A 20170-nucleotide genomic window follows, 5' to 3' on the forward strand; every position below is an offset into this window, starting at 1 on the left:
GACCAATTATGTCCTCTTCGGACGTTTAGCTCGTTTGGCTTACGACAGATGGCGACACTGAAAACTTCGTCTGCACTCTGACAGAAGTACCACGTCACATGAGTTCATTTACTTCCGGGTTTGCAAATTTGTTGTTTTCTAGCTGGAAAACAGTTTCAAAGTACCCATAAGTGTGGGGAATAATGTTTTCTCGCTTTAGAAACGTTGTAGCTAACGTTATGGGCGGGATAGCAGCCGTTCCTCACCACACTGAGATTGTGACAGACCCAGAAGGCATGGAGTTGAAGTACAGATACAACCGTCCAGAGTTCATGCAGTTGACTGATGATGAAGTACAGGTTTCTGCTGATCATCATACCAGGCCTGTGCTGGTACCAAGAGACATGTCGAAACTCTTGTGGCATTCAGGATATGCTGAGTAAGTGTGAAATAATTCTGCTGTTCGTCGATCAATCGGTAACCAAATGCCGGCTACTAGTCGGCCTATCCCGTTTTGTTGTGATTTAGATACAATCAGACTTCACCGTGATTTGGTTCATTCAAGCTAAACCGTGATTGTACAATTAATCCTGCTTTAATGTGATTCGGCAATCACGTTTTTGTGTGAATTTACACGATCATGTTTTTATGTGATATAAGCAATCTGGATAAAGCGTGACAAAGGAACAATCACGGTTTTTTGAGTTGGCCCTAGGCCTAACTGTTGTGTCAGAGGGAAGACAATGGGATTGGCGGCATGTTTTTTCCGAATGATGCCATTAGTCCTCATCATTTTGTACTTTTTACCTTAGAGTAACCCCTCTATGTTTTCACAATAGGCCCGCTGGGTTATGTGCAGCAGTTGTTGGCCCAAAATATGCCAAATAAATTTTAGAAGAAAACTTTTTCATGGCTATCACTCTCTTTCATTTCAACTACATAATTGAGTGAGATAGTTGTCAGCCACAGAACTATTCATAGATCAGTTTGTATGTGAAGAAGAGGGAAATCCATTTGACCTAATTTCAAGGGCATTGATAGGCCTAAAGTCATGACAGTAGGATGTGAAAGTGCTTGGTGAAAAGAAACTTTATCACAAGACCAACTTTTCAAAACTGAAAGCTTTTTCCTTTCAAATTATCAAAATTAGTTTACACTGTTTCCCTACTTTATCATATTGGCTGTTTTAGCCTTATATAATTGTCAGGAAAGGGCTAATTGAATGGCATTGAGGTCAAGTCAGAATGCTGAATAGGCTGTGACTGTAGGCTACCATAGAATAGGAACTGGTCCAAATTGGAGACCCATATCATTATAAAGCACCAGCATATATAGGCCTGTGTCAATGATGTGATAAGTAACTGAGGGTTAAGGTCATGTTTTGCGGCGTCTGCATGACAGGATGGTCAATTTCATTCAAATTGAATCCATCTTTTTATTCAGAGTTATAAATGCTGGTAAAAGTTCGAAAAATGAGGACCAAGCTGGTCACACCATTCTTCATATCAAGAGAGACTGCTATTCACCCACAACCAGTGACACAGCTTCCATATCAAGTCCATTTGGTGCCGGTCCTCCCCCACTGCCAGGCAAACAAAGGCCAATAGTTGGAGAGAATTCCGATGCTGTGATTGAACACACCAAGCAGGTTATTGAAGTGAGTATGCCAATTAACTGGGGTCGCTGTTCTTTAAAGGAGGATGGAAGTAGCAAGAGTTAATGCCTGGTGGTGACTGGCGGTTTTGTCATGTACCTCTTTTTTCCATCCCCAGAAACACTCCCAGAGAACTACAATGTTTCCCAGTCTGACTTACAAATAAAAAAACGGTGTGCATGATTTGTGAAAATAGCCTTCTCTCTTTCAGGAAGATGAGTCTATTCATGCGCCTTACTTTGCCATATTTGACGGACATGCCGGAACCGGAGCTGCATTAACAGCTGTCAATCTCCTTCATCGGCATGTTGAGGTAAGTCTGTAATGTTCTACCGTAAACCTCTAATTTTTGCGGCCGTTGTATTTTTGCTGATTTTGCAACCAATAACTTGTTATGATCTTATTGATTTTTATCTTTTTTTCAGGAGAAACTTAGTGCTGTGAAACCACTGATTATGAAAAAGTATTTGGGTCAACAGATGAATGGTTCCTATGATGATTACAACAAATTTGGACCAGCTTCCAAAGAAATTACAATAGATAATCTCGTTATTGGTGCTTTAGAGACTGCCTTCCTTGACATGGTAAGAAATCACTTCTTTTTGTGGGCATAATATATTATTGTGTAAAATAAGTACTGGTTTAATGTTGAGCTCTGTATTGGAATAAAAAGTAAGGTAGGAATGGTTACAATGCATGTTTCAGTTATAATTTCTTTTATTTCGTTTTTCTGTAGGATGCTCAAATAGCCCGGGAAAGGACTACCTTCAAGATACCTGGTGGGTGCACAGCTCTAGTGGCTCTCTTCTTCCTTGGCAAACTCTATCTTGCGAATGCTGGAGATTCAAGGTATGTGCACAATGTATGATTTGAAAAGAACGTTTGCGAAATATAATGAAGTTGATATAATGCTTCAAACCATATGACCAAGGTGGACATCTGATTTTCAAAATTCTTTTTTTCAGAGCTGTGATCTGTCGAGGGCAAGAAGTGATAGAGATGTCGCATGACTTTACACCTATCTCAGAACGGAAACGTCTGCAATATTTAGTAAGTTTCCAGTCCAAGTCCTCAGAAATTTAAAAGTACCAGAGGAGCCTCATAGCACAATGGTTTTGAACAGTAGGGTTTGATTAGCAGCCAGATCCATCCATCTGAGAGAACTGGCCTTGGCGTCAACTACCGAAAATTCATCGTCTCTCACTTTAGCCATGAAGGGATAGGCATAATGTTGCCTTATGTTGATATTTACTTGTGTTTTTACTTTCAGGCCTACCTCCAGCCCGAACTCTTAGCTAATGAATTCACATATCTGGAATTTCCACGCAGGGTGCACAAGCGAGATGTTGGTAAACGTATGCTCTATAGAGATGCGGAAATGTCTGGCTGGTGAGGAGACATTTGAAATATGGCAATGCAAAAAAATTGAGTATTATCATGTTCTTCTATTCCAAAGAGCAGATATATAGTAATACATACTATTAGTACCGAGTTTCAGGAATTCCTATGCATAATAACTGCACTATTGTGTATAACTGCATTCCTAATTCCTGGGCCACTAGTAATTACAAACGACTTTAACAGCTGCTTGTCTTTTTTTAAGGGCATACAAAACAATAGCAGAGGATGACTTGAAATTCCCTCTCATCTTTGGTGAAGGGAAACGCGTAAGTTTTGATTATCATCTAGTATGTTCACTACGTTTTGCAAAATAGTATCAAGTCGTTATAACATTTAGCTGTTCAGGCAGATCTGTCATTCAACTGCTGGAAAGCATCGTGATCTACCCCAGATGAATCTCACGTTCTTGTGAATTGGTAGGGTTTCAGCCTTATATACCATAGATGTTCCAAACCCAGGTACTCTCCGTGTCATGGGGGAAACCTCTCCCTTCACCTGTATAGTGTATCCACATCTGGTTTCAACCTACCTAGCCTCCTATACCTAGTCCACATATCAAGACTAAATGCAACAAGACAGGTGTATTCACATTTCATTTTCCAATTTTGAATTGCAGATTGTGTCATATTCAGACATATACAACAGGTGCATTTTCTCTTTGTATCTGACTGAATAATTTGGATACACTGAGTGAAGATTATTAGGCTCGCGAAAATAAAGTTGTTTACAATATCAACGGTTTTGTGCGTTTTTGATCTTGTCCACCTGGCTCCAGCCTGTAGTCTCCCTTAATCCCTTTTGGTGATGGTGTTTTATGTGTTCCTTTCATTGTCATTTTCATCAGTCTACTTTTCAGTCGCGCGTTTTGGGGACGATAGGTGTGACCCGAGGCTTAGGCGACCATGATTTACAAGTGTATGACTCAAAGATACATGTCAAGCCATTCCTTTCACCAATACCTGAGGTAGGTTAGACTAGAATACTACAGGGATACATGTACAGTAGACGGCTTCAGTTTCTGATACAAGATCAAAATGGCCGCATTTTGAAAACGGATGTCCCGTGACCTGTTGTCAGAAAGGCGATGAAACTTACATGTACTGTCTTTGATGACGTCAACAAGAAAAAGATCACCTCATTCTTAGGCTCGTTCCCAGATAAAAATTTGAACCTCTCTTATATTGATAATTGCTCAGAGAATAATTTTGATGCTGTAAAAACTTTTATTTCAGGTTAAGGTGTTCGACCTGATGACGCAAGACCTAACAAGCGAGGATGTGATAGTTATGGCCTGTGATGGACTCTGGGATGTGATATCAAACCAAGAATGTGCAGATATTGTCAACCGAGCATTGTCACAGTCAAAGAGGGGAGATTTGAGCCGGTATGTTAGTCTCCTGAGTAATTCTTGCTATAAGATAAATAATTTGCTGATGCTGGCTCGACATCTTTGCTATACATACTCCTTTAAATTCAAACCTTGTTTGAAATTTAATAATTTCTCAATTATTGTTTCAGGTATACCTCTGTTGCTCAGGAATTGGTCGTTAGTGCCCGTGGTATGCCGAAAGCACGAAACTGGATAAAAGGGGAAGGTCAATTTGGGTCTGGGGACGATATCTCTGTATTGGTTATACCATTACTAAATTACAAACAAGGGGAACAGTCACGAGTAAATGCTGTGACACCATCCCAACCACAAAGTGACATTTCTAAAACTGCAGCAACTGGCGTTTCTAAAGCTCCAGAAAGAACTGATTCTTCTGAAGATATCTGGGTAAAAAAGAATGTTGCGGGGCCAACAGCTGGAGACACTGCTGGAACAGTTCACAATAGACCAGTTGATGCCAGGGCTGGTGCTGTAGGGGTAGTAGACATGACTCGTAATGTAAATGGATCAAAATTTTATGCAACAAAACCGCTTTCGGATGCAGGAGAGTTGAAAGACTCTGTATCGTGAGACTGGAAAGTTACCTTAGAAGTGAAAGATGACTGTTTTCAATTTCAATAGTGCCATGTAAAATGTTAATGGTGTTTGGCTGTGGAGGCTGTGCAGATGACATCACAAATAAAGTATAGATTTCAGATTTATGCCTTTCACCCACAAGAGAGGTAGTGCAGTGCGGAGACATTGATTGGAAACATGAGGAGCAGCACTTGTCTTCCAGTTGTAAAGTATTTCAGGGGAATGACATCCTTTAGGGGCATTTTAAGCCTTTATATTGTGGAATTGCCATGCATGTACGTGTAGTTGAGCACTTTGTTTATGGACTTGGGGGAGGGGAGGGACATGAAGTGCACTGCCTTCGATAATGAATCTGATGTGATACCTGTACTCGGGAGTGAGAGATTGATTGATATTTTACCTTCATTTGTAACCCAAGCGTTTTTAAATATTAATAAATTGATTATTTTGTGACATACATGTTTGTAGTGCATGGGTGCTGGCTCTGGTTGGGATTGTTACAGCCAATTATGTTTTATTCTATTGGTGCTACGCATAATAATATACAAATATGCACATATGTATTCCTCCAAGGATTTGAACAGAAAGTAGTTATTTAGTTCAGAAATTTCACAACTTTGGAAGAAATTGTATATGGTGGAATAAATATATTTCAAGTTGGCATAATTGCAGAGAATAGGTTGCTATCATTTGTAGGACAAGGTTGTCAAGTTTTAGGAAGAGAGTTTCTGTTGAGATGATAACAAGGACCGCAGAGACAAATTACATCTTTATACATCTTGTTAGATCCAGGTGCGTCTGCACTGCCAATAGAGACCCCTTTATGACAGCAGTGATATCAAATCGAAAGAAGATTGTTTTCCAAAGTATGATTCTAATATATTTGTACATGATTTCTTGGACATGTAGTGTATGAAGAATAAATTGTTAAGAGAATTTAAATTTGTGTTAGTTCTGTTCATGATATCCAATTCCTCGATCGACACGTGTAACAACGTGCGGGGGGGCAATTTACAAACTCTGTCCGTGATCACACTTTGGCCTTGAGGGGCACTGAGGAGTACATAGCAGAGAAGCCTGGTATCCTTTCCGTGATTCCTGGACCCCACTCTCTTTCTGTCATATATGAGGATATTGACGCAGCTTCTCATCTTCTAAAAGACTTTCAAGAAGTTCATCAATAAGGCTCTCACGATATCCCCGTCTTGGATATCGTCACTTTTGAAAGCACTGAGCTGCCAGAGGAGGACGTTAGCAATTGTCGTTGGGATGTACTTCCTGACGGTAGGATCTCCATGAGGCAGCTGAAAGACCATGCCGACTTTCCGGCGGTGAACATCAGTCATAAAGTCTCCTCATGCCGCCTTTCCGGCGGCGGTGAACGTGAGTCCTAGTCTTCTCCTTTCAAGGATGGACATACGGCCCAATGACGGTAGTCAGCATGCTTGCGGGCCGCAATCGTTTCACATTCTGTTGGTAGCTAGAGGACTAGATGATTGTAGTAAAATAATTCATCCAGGCATCCATAGGAACGACTTTAGAATTCCCGATCGGAAGTATAGGTCTAAGGGGCGAATGAATACCGAATAATGAACAAGTAGCCTAACCCTAACCCTAACCCTTTAAACCGATTCACAACTTATATAGTGCGGAGGAACATCCGATCGGTAATTCTAAAGTTTAGCCTAGAGAGTAATGATTGAATGGAAGAGACTGGTAAACGAGTCGAGGGTTGCTGTTCATTCTCCAGGCCGCACGTGCGTGCCGAGTCATGCAGTACCCGTGCGGCCTATACATGCTTCCCGAAATTGGTGGCTTGCATTGGAACTAACTTTTTCCCCTTGTCCGTCATCAAAGGCATTCAAGTGTGTTGGTCAACCATGACTATCTCCTTTGTCCCTCAACCATAAGGCGTAGTTTCCCCTTATGACATCACCATTTCGGACACTCAGCGCCCCACTTGCAGCAAGAGCCACTGCATGCAGTGCCATCTGTGGCGGGGGTTGAATTGAGTTAAGTCAGTCATTAGCTGAGTGGTTGGTCGTGGCCACAGTACTACTGCAGTGTCGCTGGATGTGACAGGCAAATGCATTTGAAAAGACAGGCTAAATGTGTACAACCCATCATGTGGTGTTAAAACCTTGCGGGTCAAGGTGGTATGGCATGAGTGAAAGCTTCCAGAGAAGTAATCTGAATGTGTATAAAATATTTGGACGGTTTACGTTCGGCGACCGCGACTCACTGGTCTCTGGACTGTATTCACGCTTTCATCTAAAATATATGGTAGTACAAAATGACTATTGACCAAACCTTTTGTAGGTTAAGAGTTAAGGCGTTAAGTTCTTACCACTTTCAAAAAACGAGACATCCCCTAACTCTCCACCGCATTATTTCAGATTCATTTTCTGAAATTTTACATTGCTTGCTTAGGTACAATGAAATTTAAATACCAATATACTGGGAATGCTGTGTTCGCACATCCCAGCCCTGACCATACATGTAGCAATCTGCAAAACTACTTTAAAGAAAACATTACTTGGTCTACTGGTGGCAAGGCAAACATCACGAACCATACCAGAAATGACCTCAATCTCAGCCGCAGGGCCCGAATCTCATGTTTGCTCTCGAATAATGGGACACCAGTTATCAATTGAGGTGTCACAGGCTTAATGGTCGTTTCCTTTGTAGTTTAACGCCTAGTAACAGAGATATAGGACAAGGGCCTACACTCTATGGGAATGCACAGCCAGGCTCGAATTCAAATAAGGTGAGATATCGTATTTTAAATTGTTTGATACTTACATGTTTATTGGTTTAAACATACTAAACAATTATTTTGGTGCGATAGGCCGATATTTCGGGCATACTGTACGTTCGCAACGTAGGTGTATTCAGGGAGTGCAGCCGTACAGATGCATCAAGAAATGGTTATTTGAAGGTAAGATAACCCACGCATTGCCCCCCTTATTATTACAGTGTGAAAGTTCATCCGTCGTGCAGTCATGACATACCTCATCCAACACCGCAACGTAGTAGCGCGTGTTTCACCATCCTGGCACCAGTGGTTTTCAATATACTCCGCCTGTATCTCAGGATTGAGTTTCACCTCTTTTCGATATACTAGTACGGTGAGTTGTAACAAATCGTTTGATCTCAAGGATCACGGCCACTCTGCTCAATTAGATGGCCGTATGTTGCCTTTTAATTGCCCCAGTTCCCATTGCGAGTTGGTTGCACGGGAATGCGATTTGACGGGGTATCGCATGAAGCGGGCCTTCACATATCGTAGTATCTTTACCATATTGCGGTATCGCGGCTTACCCAAAAGCATGAACAATTGAGCACTGAGAATTGTATCAGTTTTCCCTCATGTGACTCAACAAATCTTAAAACATGGCGGCTATAGCCTACTCGTCCCGTGGATGGCTCTCATCCCCTTAATAATTTATTTTTGATAGGCCGGATTGTTTTATTGCCTATGGCGAGTGTATGAGTGGGTACCTCTCAATAAAATATAAATCCCATATTTCAACAACAGAGCTTTTCACAGTTTTTCTCTTCCTGGCATATGACGCATATATTACAATTAGGGTACACTTGTCATAGCAGGAATCCGAAAACACAAACAATATGCATATTACCATTCACTCGATGCATATCATTATGCACTGACCCAAACGTCGAATCAGTGAAAGGTTGTTGCTGAGTTGGATCTATGTTATGACACACCAAACGATTTTGTAAGTACTTCTTTACAGCAAGTGACCGTCTTCGATGAAGTTTCTTTTTCGTGTTTTGAAACTGCTCCAATTTTCCGTATGACTGTTGAGTGGCGAACTTGAACTCATTCGGGACACAAAAAGGTGAAGTGACATGAGACACGGCGTTGTTGGTTGATGCAGTAACTCGCGGCTACATGTATGTACTTTCCTAGGGGCGGATCCAGGAATTTCCGCGGCGGCGGGCGGCGGCGGCAGTGGGTTTGTCGGATGTGCGAGAGCTTGGATGGACATACGCTACTCCTTCTCCATACAAGTCCCCCGCCTGTTACTCCTCTGGAACGACATTCTTGTTGTAGCCGCATAGACACGCCGTTGCGGTTGGTCTGCGGACTTCCGTTTCGGGGTTTGGGGTCTTGACATTTTTATAACGTGCATTATATGCCATTTCCGGCCATTATTAGGTTAGGAGCTGTCGTAAATATTACACGACACATGACTTAACTGCTGTTTCTGATGATGGTCCAGCTCCGGCGGAGTGACTCATTCTCCACTTGTCAAAGGTCTGAGTATGATGGAATGTCCTTTTTCTCCATACCAGTACACATGAAGAGATGTCGTATTTCTGATATTCACAACGCCGAAACACAATGGCCACTGAACAAACAAACGCCGATGGCGATGGCGATGGATTACACTGCTCAAACAACATGCTTGGAAGAGGCGTCTCTCAGGATTTAGGGAGATTTAGCGAAGTTCCCGTAATAACGCCAACATGAACGCCTATCAAATGTTTCGACATCCAGATCCTGGTGTCGCACAATGAGGTATAGGCATTGGCGTTGGCATTTCGGGGGATATTTGGAAACTCCCTATCCTTTCCCCGTGATGTAATTTGCGTTTTTCAGAGATACTTGTATACATTCAGCTGAAAACTAGAAATGCTTTCAGAAGTTTGCGGTCGAAAACCATAAACAGAGACAAGGTGTGAATCTGCTAAATCTCAGGTCCTTAGTGCGGCATTCCTCTTATGTATTCGTGGATCTGTACTTTACTTAAAAACAGTGAAGGTAGCGATCCAAAAGAAATTGTTCTTTGTTTGTCTTATTATAGTATATCATTGCCGCGGGAATCTGCCATTTATCCTATGTAAATCGTACTTTGTTCAACTTGGGCACTATCTGGATTTGAATTACAGATATCACTCTGTTAAGTTCGGTATGCTACAATATATATTCATCAAAAACCAATAGGTTTATCCGTCACAAACCTCAGCTTTTTAATTTCCTTACTTTTTTTAGGTACACACGATATCTAAGACTTCGGCGTAGTTCCCTCTACAGACTTATCATGAATCGAGCAACCTGCACTATGCTGTTTTTGCTGGTCGGACTGGTCATGACAGTCAACCTCTTGGCCTTGATGTACACCAAGGGCTCGCATATCCGAACAAGACTCTCAAAAGTTGGCATCGATAAACTTCGTCAGGCCATGGGGATTACTTCAGATGGCAACGGTCCAATCACAAACGATATAAACAATTACGAAGTGCGCATGCCCATAGTGTACACGCAGTATGACCTTGAAAATGTGACAATAACGCCCTTGAAGTCTCCTCGAATTCCTTGGATTATTCACCAGACATGGAAAGACTCCGTCATCCCTGCGTCTTATGTCGAAATGGTGAAAAGCTGGCGTAAGACACATCCTGATTGGCAGTATTGGTACTGGACGGACTCCGCTGCCCGGGAATTTCTCAAACAAAAGTATCCACGATTCTTGCCGATCTTTGACGGATACTCACGAAATATCCACCGTGCTGACGTCATCAGATATTTCATCCTGTACGAATATGGCGGATGGTATGCCGACCTTGACGTTGAGGCTTTGAAACCTTTAACAAATTTCACCTTTGCTCATAATTGCATTCTAAGCCATGAGCCTATGCTGCATACGATATTCGTCTGGAGGCGAGAGAGGCTTGCTTGCAATGCGCTCATGGCGTGCAGGCCCCACCACCCCTTCATGAAGCGCGTCATAGACAAACTCCCGGAATATTTCATAAGTGATAAAGTAAAAGACCCTGTCATTGGGAAAACTGGCCCCGTCATGCTGGATAACATTCTAACAGAATATCGCACGACGGTTAAAAATTACACGAATGCGGACACCGTATATTTAGCTCCCCCTGACATCTTCCTTCCAACTATGGACCCCATCCAAGTCAAATCCATCAGAACGATATGCAGCAATGATAATAAAGTCAAACAGTGGGAAAATAAGTTTAAAATGAGGGAGAACATCCTGAAAGAGTTATGTGCATTTATGGACGCGGGTGATCGATATCGGAATAAACCATTGACCATTTCTTACACGGATCATCACTGGATGCACGGCAATGGCGGAAACCCTAAAAAAGCCAAACACGTTTATGACATCATTGACAATATAGTTAATGCGCATCTTATGTTAGCGGATAAGAAACGTAGTTGAGGTAACAGAAAAGTTACGTAACTTGAAATGAATGTACTTATAATGAAGCTGGACGATGGCCTGTACGTCGGTACCTCAAAAAAGCCTGTGGTACAGTCAGTGGTATTAACAGGGAAGGTTACTGATATACTGCTGACTTGGTGATCATAAAACACAATACTGTTTGCAGCCCACCATGAATCAGAGGGTATTTCAACGAAATAAAACTAGCTTTACCAAGATTATACGTAACATAGTGTCAATAGGAATTAGGTTGTTGTGAACGCAATGAAATGGGTTTGACTCCGTCATCATTCGACAGACAGAACCCATTGTGGAAATTATCCTTTCATAAGCTGCCGGCCGGAGTCCATTATATTCAGCTAAGCCTCATTTAAATGATTACTTCAGTATGTTACGTCGTGATCTGGATAAAGGTTTTATTTCTCGAAAATACCCTTCGATTGTTCATAACAATGGTGGCCCATTGTAGAAGTTATCCTTTCATGAGCTGCCGGCTGGAGTCTAATCCATTTCATTATATTCAGCTAAGCCTCATTTAAATGATTACTTCAGTATGTTACGTCGTGATCCGGATAAAGATTTTATTTCTCGAAGATACCCTTCGATTGTTCATAACAATGGTGGCCCATTGTAGAAATTGGAGTCCAACCCAATTCATTGTATTCACCAGACCTCTATTCAAATGATTACAGTAGTACATTTATGTTACGTCGTAATATTCTGGGTAAAGAATTCATTTCTTGGAAATACCCTTTGATTGTACATAACAATGGTGGCCAATTGTAGTAATTATCCATTCATCAGCGGCCGGAGTCCAACCCAATTTCATTGTATTCACCAGACCCTCATTTAAATGACTACAGTAGTACATTTATGTTACGTCGTAATATTCTGGGTAAAGAATTTATTTCTTGGAAATACCCTTTGATTGTACATAACAATGGTGGCCCATCGTAGAAATTATCCATTTATCAGCGGCCGGAGTCCAACCCAATTTCATTGTATTCACCAGATCATCATTTAAACGATTACAGTAGTACATTTATGTTACGTCGTAATATTCTGGGTATATTTTGATAAAGGCCCTGATTCATAACCCAGGCTCATGTTGTTCAAATCAAGTTACATTTAATTTCAATTTATTTCTAGCTTGGCCTTTAATTAACGCCAACTTAGCTGTTAGTGGCTAATTTCATTTGAACAACCCGTTTTATCGTCTGTGGTTTCAGTGATTCCATACAGAGACGATGACTTTTCAATAGGGGAAAACACGGAAAAGCCTGTCCATCTATCGTTCAACATTCGCCTTGAGTTTGATCAAAATATATAAGTCGCTCGCCATTAAAAAATGTATGTATTTTTGGTTTGATTCAAGACAAATATGTGTTCGAATTTAGAAACTCAACCGGAAGATCTACAGACGCAGGGCGTTAGGCCTGGTTGCGGAAAATGGACACCGTCGATGGAAGCGAACGACTCGGAGGATGACCGTTTCAACTTATAATTAGCTGACTGGATATGGCTAAGTGCCCACCTTTTATATTCCGAAAGGGAATACAAGCTAACACGAATATGCAGTCATTTTATATCGGGGTTTTCCGATCCAGGCGGTTGCCGTAGCAACCGCGCCGAACAATTACGCTTAATTATCGGCGAGCATGCAGATAGCACAGAAATGTGTCACGCCCATTAGCAGTGTTGCGACGAACAGAGAAATATTGATTTAGCGATGCTATGGATGCTATGATACAGCTAGCGTGGAATGAATTCGTCGCAGCACTTGGCTACATTCATTGGCCACATTTATTTTATACATTTCGAATCGATTTCATGATTTGAGAAGGTGTGCATTGCAGGGTTTGACTGTTGTGCTTTTATGAACAAAATGGATCAATGGATGTAGCTGGTTCATAATTAATAAAAACTGAGTCAACTTGCAATTAATAGTTATCTGATAATATAAGGTGAGAGTAGAAACCGAGAGCGAGGCATTACCTCATTTGACATTTATTATCATAATGTCAGTGTAGAGTGTAATAACAGAGTGTTATGTATAGAAACATTCGTCAATGATGGGGGCGCGGGAGAGAGCAGCGTAAGGGGTCATTGGCTCCGATGAAGGTGTACCTATTCGGTACTGCCCGTTGCGAAAAGCCACAACCCACCGTTTTGACAGTGCAGTGTCTCCCTGATAGGGCCTAGGCTTATATACGGAGAGAGGATTAATTTTTTGAAGCTGTGATCCCATTCTCCTCGGAGTTATATCATGGCTGATATCTATTTCATGTACATTCGAGAAGTGCTCTGTGGGCCTTTCATGGTCGTTCAACCTGATATTGCCGTTTTTATGTTGGAATATTCCCAATTGTGATACATATTGAGGCCTTTCTTGCGCAGACATGGGAAATGAGACATCGTCAGCGCAAAACTCAGCGGATGTTACGCCGAATTCTGACTTTGTGGATTACTTATCGAACTACTCGATGGGTTCCCGTAGGTGGTCTTCGGCTTCTGCGTCAAGTATGCAGAATTCGCCGGTTACCCCTCCCGAACCTGATCTCAGTCACCTGAGCCAGGAGGAAAGGGCCCAAATAGCTGCTGTCATAGCAAGGGCCAAGGCTCTAGAAAGAGAGGAGGATGAACGGATCAGGTAAGAAAATGCTTTTGCTCTGACATGACTGCACATGCATCAGGCTCCCGCTACCATGGTTACTAGCAATGAGATACCCTTTATCAACAGCAAATTTAGCACTTTTGCAGTTTATTCACTGTTTCACAAAGGAATAGAGTTACTTTGTCAAAGAGGAGAAAAATTCCTAAGTCACTGATTCTGACAATCATTTTGCCTATCACAGGCTGTAATATTGCCTACGTCATGCCTTAAAGTCACTAGGGGCTGTTATGCAATAAAAATTCATGTTCATTATATTTGTATTTTCATTGTATTCATATAAACTATTTTTCCAAATATATTCATGAATTAATATCGATTTATTAGTATATGGGATTGTTTTTTTCGCTTTCTAAGAACATGGAAAAATGAGATAGGCAATGTGTTTAAGGGCGTGACGATATCAAAATATTGAAACTTCTCGGGAAGGAACACCCTGAGTCCGCTTGCTTCTAAGGTACAAATCATATATGTATATATATATATATCATTTTAAATCTTTATGATAACCTATCACCGCTATGCATGTTATAGCTACGGTACGTCATCCGAATACAAACTTTAGCGCATATGCGACTAGCCTTGTGATATGTCTTGGGGCAAAGCTATGATATTAGCTAAACATGGTATCCCAGCCACATCTCACTGATGCCCAGTTAATTATGTATCGATTTCCCCTTCGACCCAGGGCTACCGTGAAATATAACTATTTTCGCGTCTTGCTAAGACATTTGGACGTAAATCAATTACATAAACCATGTGCATATATGTATATTACATGGAGATTACACGTAGTGTTATTTCTAGGTTCGATGGTACAGAACAACAAGAGGCTAAACTGAGAAAACGTTTGGGCATGGTATAGCCAATGGCGCCGTTTACAGAAAATACCTTTCTTTTGGTGCAGGACATTCCAAAAACGAGCTCATTGGCGGCCCGACTCAAAAGTGCCTTGAGCGACTGGAGACCTGTATAGGATGTATAGGCTATGTCATGCATTTATTTGCAGTACTGACGGGAAGTCCTCTCGAATGACAGGTGGAGCGTGGTCTTCCTCACATGGGCAGCTCATTAGAGTTCGGGGATACGAGCATGTGCAACACGAACATCTGTATAGGTGAAGTCATGAACGCATGGCCTCATCACTCACATGTACAACACGAACATCTGTATAAGTAAAGTCATGAACGCATGGCCTCATCCTTTGCAACACAGCGAAGCATGGCTTCCTCCCTCACAAAACTCTTTGAAAATTATTGCAGTCTCGAGTTCCCATTGGGATTCTCGAGGCAGAGTAATTGTATAATTGTGTTCCCTTGACAACATAAGGTATCATTCATTATTGATATAATCATTTAGTCACGGTATCTCAGAATTGGCTCTATATTTTCCGAGGAAGACCATGAAATGATGACAGAAAGGCCGTTAGTGGATGCATCCCAGCAATCAATGCTTGCATAAATCTCGTGGCAAGGTCACTGATGTTACTTGTCGCAGTAATTTCCAATGGTCGTTTGACATAAGCAAATGCCGTGTATAAAGGGCAAATATGCAATTAATGATAATGATGATGATGGTCATCACCAGCGATGATGTTACTCCACCACCAAGGACGGGATCGGTACTTCTGTGTATATTGAAAATGATGATCCCATTGACCAATTGAATTGCATATCTCCCTGTATGGCAAGAGTCATGACTTGGCACAAACAAGAATTTCATGGTAAGGAAAACACGTTGAATTTGGCTATGCCTTTTTAACGTAAATGGAACTGGTTGGCGACAGTCCCCGTATATGTGCTTTGAATGGTCTTCCAACAAGAGCAACCACATTATCAATGAAATCAAAACAAAGGAACTAACGGTATAGTTAGATGCCTGGCATTGAACCAACCTCATTGTTAGTAGGGAACAGACACATAGACGATAGACAGCATGCAAACATGATTATTACGAACGACCCAAGGGAGCAATTTCGCATTAGATGCAATCACAATTTACTGTGATGACATGATAATGGTATCTGTGTGGCTAAGTGACCCCATACAGGTAATGTCGAGTGAGTCGATATACATTGTGTGCTCTTATGTTGACCTTGCACTGATGCTTTGGACGTGACGCCATACATTGGCCATTTCTTTCCTGTCAACATTACAGGCAGAGATCGCAGTGCAACCTATCCTATAATTCGAAGGCCGAGGCTTGTCGAAATGACGAGGACTGCAATATGAATTACATCTTATTAGGAAAATCTATTATACCTATTATGAGACATTGTGTGGGGTGAAGATGGCAGAAATCAACTTGGGGCCATCAAAAGAAGACGAAGACACACTCCTCAGAGTACAATCAAAGATCTAGTTGAGATGCTAGAGGGGAGAGGAGCAAGGCATTTGCCAGAGTCGTTACTCTCCTGGTGTTAAAGACAAGGCACGGCAAGGCAAGGCAAGGAACAACCTTACTTGGAACCCTTGTGCATATCACCAGTAAATAAAACATATTATAAATATTGGATAATTATAGATTGTTTTTCCAGCAAATTGTGGAGTTCGAAATAGTCACACTGCAGGTCGGCCAAAGCATTAAGCTGCTGTATTGATGGAAACGCGGTTTATTTGACGTGGTTACTGTTTAAGCAACTGTGCCAGTGAATGGTTCTGTTCTCGTGTTCCAGAGAAAGAAAAACAGCAAACAAACAATTTCCTCTTCCAGTTACCATGGCGACATGTCACAAGACCCCATATCCGCATTATGAGAGATTCGCATTGTGATATTAATACTATCTTGTCCTTTTTTACAGCCTGCTCATCCATGGGCAGCATCATTCTTCGCATACAACAATACATCCAGAACATTACACTTTCTTATAGCCAACGACCACAGGGAGAATACGTTTCTCCGTACGTCTCTTAGTGTTGGATCTTGTTTGACTTCCATTACCTCGAGTCCTCTGATTATTATCTGCAAAGTTGTCATGTCAACCAAAGGTGCTAAATGTATGCGGGCTGACAGTTACTAATGGGTCTCCACCATAGTTGTAGAATGACTAGAAATGGAGAAGTTGTCAATGCATTGCAAGAACTGCTGACAGAATGTCTCCATGGTACATGTAATGTGTAGTATGACCAGAAATAGAGATGTGGTCGATCACTGCATTGCAAGAACTACTGACAGTTCTATAATAGGAGGTCTCTGAGGACAGATGTAGTACGACTAGAAATGGAAGAGTGGTGAATATATTGCAAGAACTACCGATGATACTAATAATAGGTCTTCATAGTTCAGATGTGGTATGACTAGAATTGGAGGAGTAGTGGTCAGTGCATTGCAAGGAGTGCTTACAGTATCAACGATAGGTCTCCAAGTGACAGAATGTAAATTGTGCCATGGGTGGATACTACTGCCATCATGGAGGCTAAGACTTGAACCACATACTACCATCATGGAAGGACCGAATTGCTTGTACACTGAATTAATAGGTCTCCAATAAAAGCCAGAATGCAGATTGTGCCTTACAACTGCCATCATGGTAGCTAAGACAAGATGGCTTGTACCACATGCTACTATCGTGGAAGGACCGGATTGCTTGTACACGGCCGCAATACTGTGCAGTGCTTGCCTTGAAGCTACACACAACATGTCGAGTATGGTTCTGATTCGGTGTACTGGGACAAGGAGCACAGAATGCGGTCGATACCAGATATAGATCTCGGAGAAAGTAGCTTCGTTCATAATTCCGCTGAGGGGAGACATATCTCGTACGATTTTTCATAATGCAGTAGCTTTCCAGACCACCATTGGCAATTCATAAAAAATAAATTACAGAGGTATACAAAAAATTATAGATATTACAAAAAGTCATCAATGAATGGAGTAGTCCCTGGAGATGGAGGATGCTTCTGAGAAATAGCGAGGAACCACAAAAACGGAAAATATTGGGAGTGCACCTACAATATCAAAGCAGCTTCTGAAAGATATTCTATCCTTTGTCGTTAGCTATTCGTAACATGATATTGATATAAATCCTATATATAAGAATCTCCGCATCTGATCTGGTCTGGCAACCTCAGGGATTAAACTGACATGATAAAAGGGATGAATGCCTGTCACGGAATACGCCTGGTTCAAATCTAGTTCAGACGTGACGTTATTGGCAGTTTGGGCATCGCTTTGTTGGATTGGTGGCAGGATTTGGGCTTGGGGCGCGGTCCCTGGGAGAGGGGGGAGACAATTTTGTACGTCGGAGAGACTCGGTCAAGAGGACAATGGAACCAAACTGATGAGTTTTTTGAAGCTACTTGTGTCTGCAAGGGCTTTATGCTTTAAGTTAACTTCTTCATGTTGAATAATGCATACTTTGGATAAACGGCAGGAATATTTCCATATACTTTGCAAGCATATATCCTTTGTGAAATCGCTGGAACAAAACACCAGCACAAATAAGGCAGTGAAATATCTATAAAGCACTATGTTAGGACACATAATGCAGCGTATGACAGCTGATAACAGTTTGTCAAATTTCATTACAATAGCGTTGTCGTGTTAACAAATGTAAATATTTATCTACTAGAATTCTCGTCTCCGCAACCCGCCGAATTCTGTTTATTGGCGTACATCAGAATGCTAGCTCACAGACATATAAAGCAGATGACAGATATAACCATAGCAACGGAATTACAATTACCAACACATTTGTTTTCCGCCAGAATATGGCCCTTGGTGTTGGTTCCGATTGGGTGAGCTGTCCCCTTGAACGCCATCACCTCTGCAAGGCCTGCCCCCGGGTCGAATGGCAGCCACTTCACCAAGAATAATTCCTACTAAAAATAGGTGCCATGTCTTTGCCATAATAATTTGTTCTTCAAGAGCGATATCTGGACATTTTGTCCATTACCAAGGCATTACTCTTCATAAACGGCCAATTCGATGCTGGGTTTATTGCAAACTAAACGACGCTGTCTTCTGCAACAGTTTGATTTATGCGTGAAACTGCCCACATTCACGTTGGCTTTTGGTTAGTTGTTTAAGTGTCCGCTGATACAGTCTCAAATCGGTGCACTCCAATCATCAGAAACGTACTACGTTATTTTGCCCCTTACCCCGCGATCAAATAATTCAGGTCATGCCCAGCACACAGCCCATTGTCCTTAAACAAAGCCAGCTTGCACTTCGGCCTAAATTCCTATTGTTCTGCTGTCTTGTCGAAGGGTTCTCGGGGCAACTATTGACCCGACGTAACATCTCTGATGGGGGTCTTTAGGCCTTAATTACCGGCATGGGCAAATAGAGGTATTGCTCACTCCGCAATGCCGATCAACGAATGAGTGCTAACTATGGGCTCTTTCACAATAAAGCCGGGCAAAGCCAGAAATTGAAATTGACATTGCAGATTCATTTATCAATACAATATCTCTTAACCCTAGTTCCTAATATGTCAAATGTCATATATACAATGTTCTCTCAGGCTTAGCTACAGACTGGCTGTCAAAACTAGTCGATTTCATCCGTCATGTATACTGGTCCTTACTTCTTATCTTCCTGATAATATATTTGACATTTCCGCGCGGCAGTTGCTCCTTTGTGACGAGTGAAAGTGCGCATACGTTTGATAGATAGACCCAGCGTTGGAGTATGAATAAATGCAATGCTTTGAGCAGATTATTATTTTTATATTATTTGCTATTTATATCATGTCAGGTTCTCAGCAGATTCGGTTTTTTGTTGTATAGAAAACATCATCCGGAAGACCTATACATTAGACTTAGTTTGAAATCGATAAAATCGAACTCAGTGACGGTGAATTCAAGCAAAAACTACATAGTCAGGATGCTGGCATGAAATAAATTTGCCTTCTGGTCTTCTTGTCATTGTCTTTTTTTAATCAGTCTCACGGGTCAAATATGGTTCCAGATGATCCCTAGACTCCGATGTTATCACGGTCAACCCACAACAAGATGTTATGGTTTAGATAACTATATACCATTAGATCTATCGGACCACCGGGATAACTATCCTCGTAGCGTCTTGCAAAGTTATAAGCCGCTAGATGCGCAAAGTTAATTGGTTAATGCATTTTCTTACTGGTGTGTGCCCTGGTGACAATTCCGTCCGTATCTGCTGTTTCGATTTCAATAGGTGTGATCTTATCGATTGAAGCGCAATACAACATGCCCGGCGCTAATGAATCGTTTCTCCATCTCGGCGGCCTCAAACAACACTTTTCAAATATCATCTCAAACCTCGCCACAGGAGGCTCTCTACAAACACGTCCATAAAAGCAGAAG

The 20170-nt window shown here is 41.5% G+C and overlaps 3 protein-coding genes across 12 annotated transcripts in view; all 3 read left to right on the forward strand.

The window, feature by feature from the left end:
- Nucleotides 1-101: 101 nt before the first annotated feature.
- Nucleotides 102-5942, forward strand: LOC135491292 (protein phosphatase 1H-like). 2 transcript variants are annotated; one of them, XM_064777053.1, is made up of 11 exons: nt 102-418; nt 1423-1636; nt 1845-1946; nt 2059-2217; nt 2370-2482; nt 2599-2683; nt 2904-3022; nt 3237-3300; nt 3879-3998; nt 4267-4418; nt 4553-5942. In XM_064777053.1, the coding sequence occupies exons 1-11, from the start codon at nt 183-185 to the stop codon at nt 4992-4994; spliced, it is 1806 nt and encodes a 601-aa protein (XP_064633123.1). In that variant the 5' UTR covers nt 102-182; the 3' UTR covers nt 4995-5942. The 2 variants fall into 2 exon arrangements, with proteins under 2 accessions (XP_064633123.1, XP_064633124.1); XM_064777054.1 differs by having other exon boundaries at nt 3891-3998.
- Nucleotides 5943-7739: 1797 nt separating this feature from the next.
- LOC135491727 (protein piccolo-like) overlaps nt 7740-20170 on the forward strand; it is a 95934-nt gene continuing 83503 nt past the window's right edge. For all 9 annotated transcript variants that reach the window (XR_010447873.1, XM_064777789.1, XM_064777791.1 and 6 more), the window contains exons 1-2: nt 7740-7767; nt 10021-13865. Coding sequence is in view for 8 of the 9 variants with exons in the window: in XM_064777789.1 (XP_064633859.1) it covers nt 13615-13865 (251 nt within the window). In the remaining variant the exon portion in view is untranslated. The remainder of the gene's footprint in view (nt 7768-10020; nt 13866-20170) is intronic.
- LOC135490913 (uncharacterized) lies at nt 10091-11212 on the forward strand. The gene has a single exon (XM_064776493.1). It carries the CDS (start codon nt 10091-10093, stop codon nt 11210-11212), a length of 1122 nt encoding a protein of 373 aa, XP_064632563.1.

The sequence above is a fragment of the Lineus longissimus genome, chromosome 7 (assembly GCF_910592395.1).
Source record: "Lineus longissimus chromosome 7, tnLinLong1.2, whole genome shotgun sequence".
Classification (NCBI taxonomy): domain Eukaryota; kingdom Metazoa; phylum Nemertea; class Pilidiophora; order Heteronemertea; family Lineidae; genus Lineus; species Lineus longissimus.

Excerpts from the sequence above, each read along its gene's own strand:
- LOC135491292 (XM_064777053.1), top strand. The coding sequence starts at position 183 with ATGTTTTCTCGCTTTAGAAACGTTGTAGCTAACGTTATGGGCGGGATA. Across the intron at positions 419-1,422 it reads TGGCATTCAGGATATGCTGA|AGTTATAAATGCTGGTAAAA; the intron begins GTAAGTGTGAAA and ends CTTTTTATTCAG. Across the intron at positions 1,637-1,844 it reads ACACCAAGCAGGTTATTGAA|GAAGATGAGTCTATTCATGC; the intron begins GTGAGTATGCCA and ends TCTCTCTTTCAG.
- LOC135490913 (XM_064776493.1), top strand. The coding sequence starts at position 10,091 with ATGCTGTTTTTGCTGGTCGGACTGGTCATGACAGTCAACCTCTTGGCC.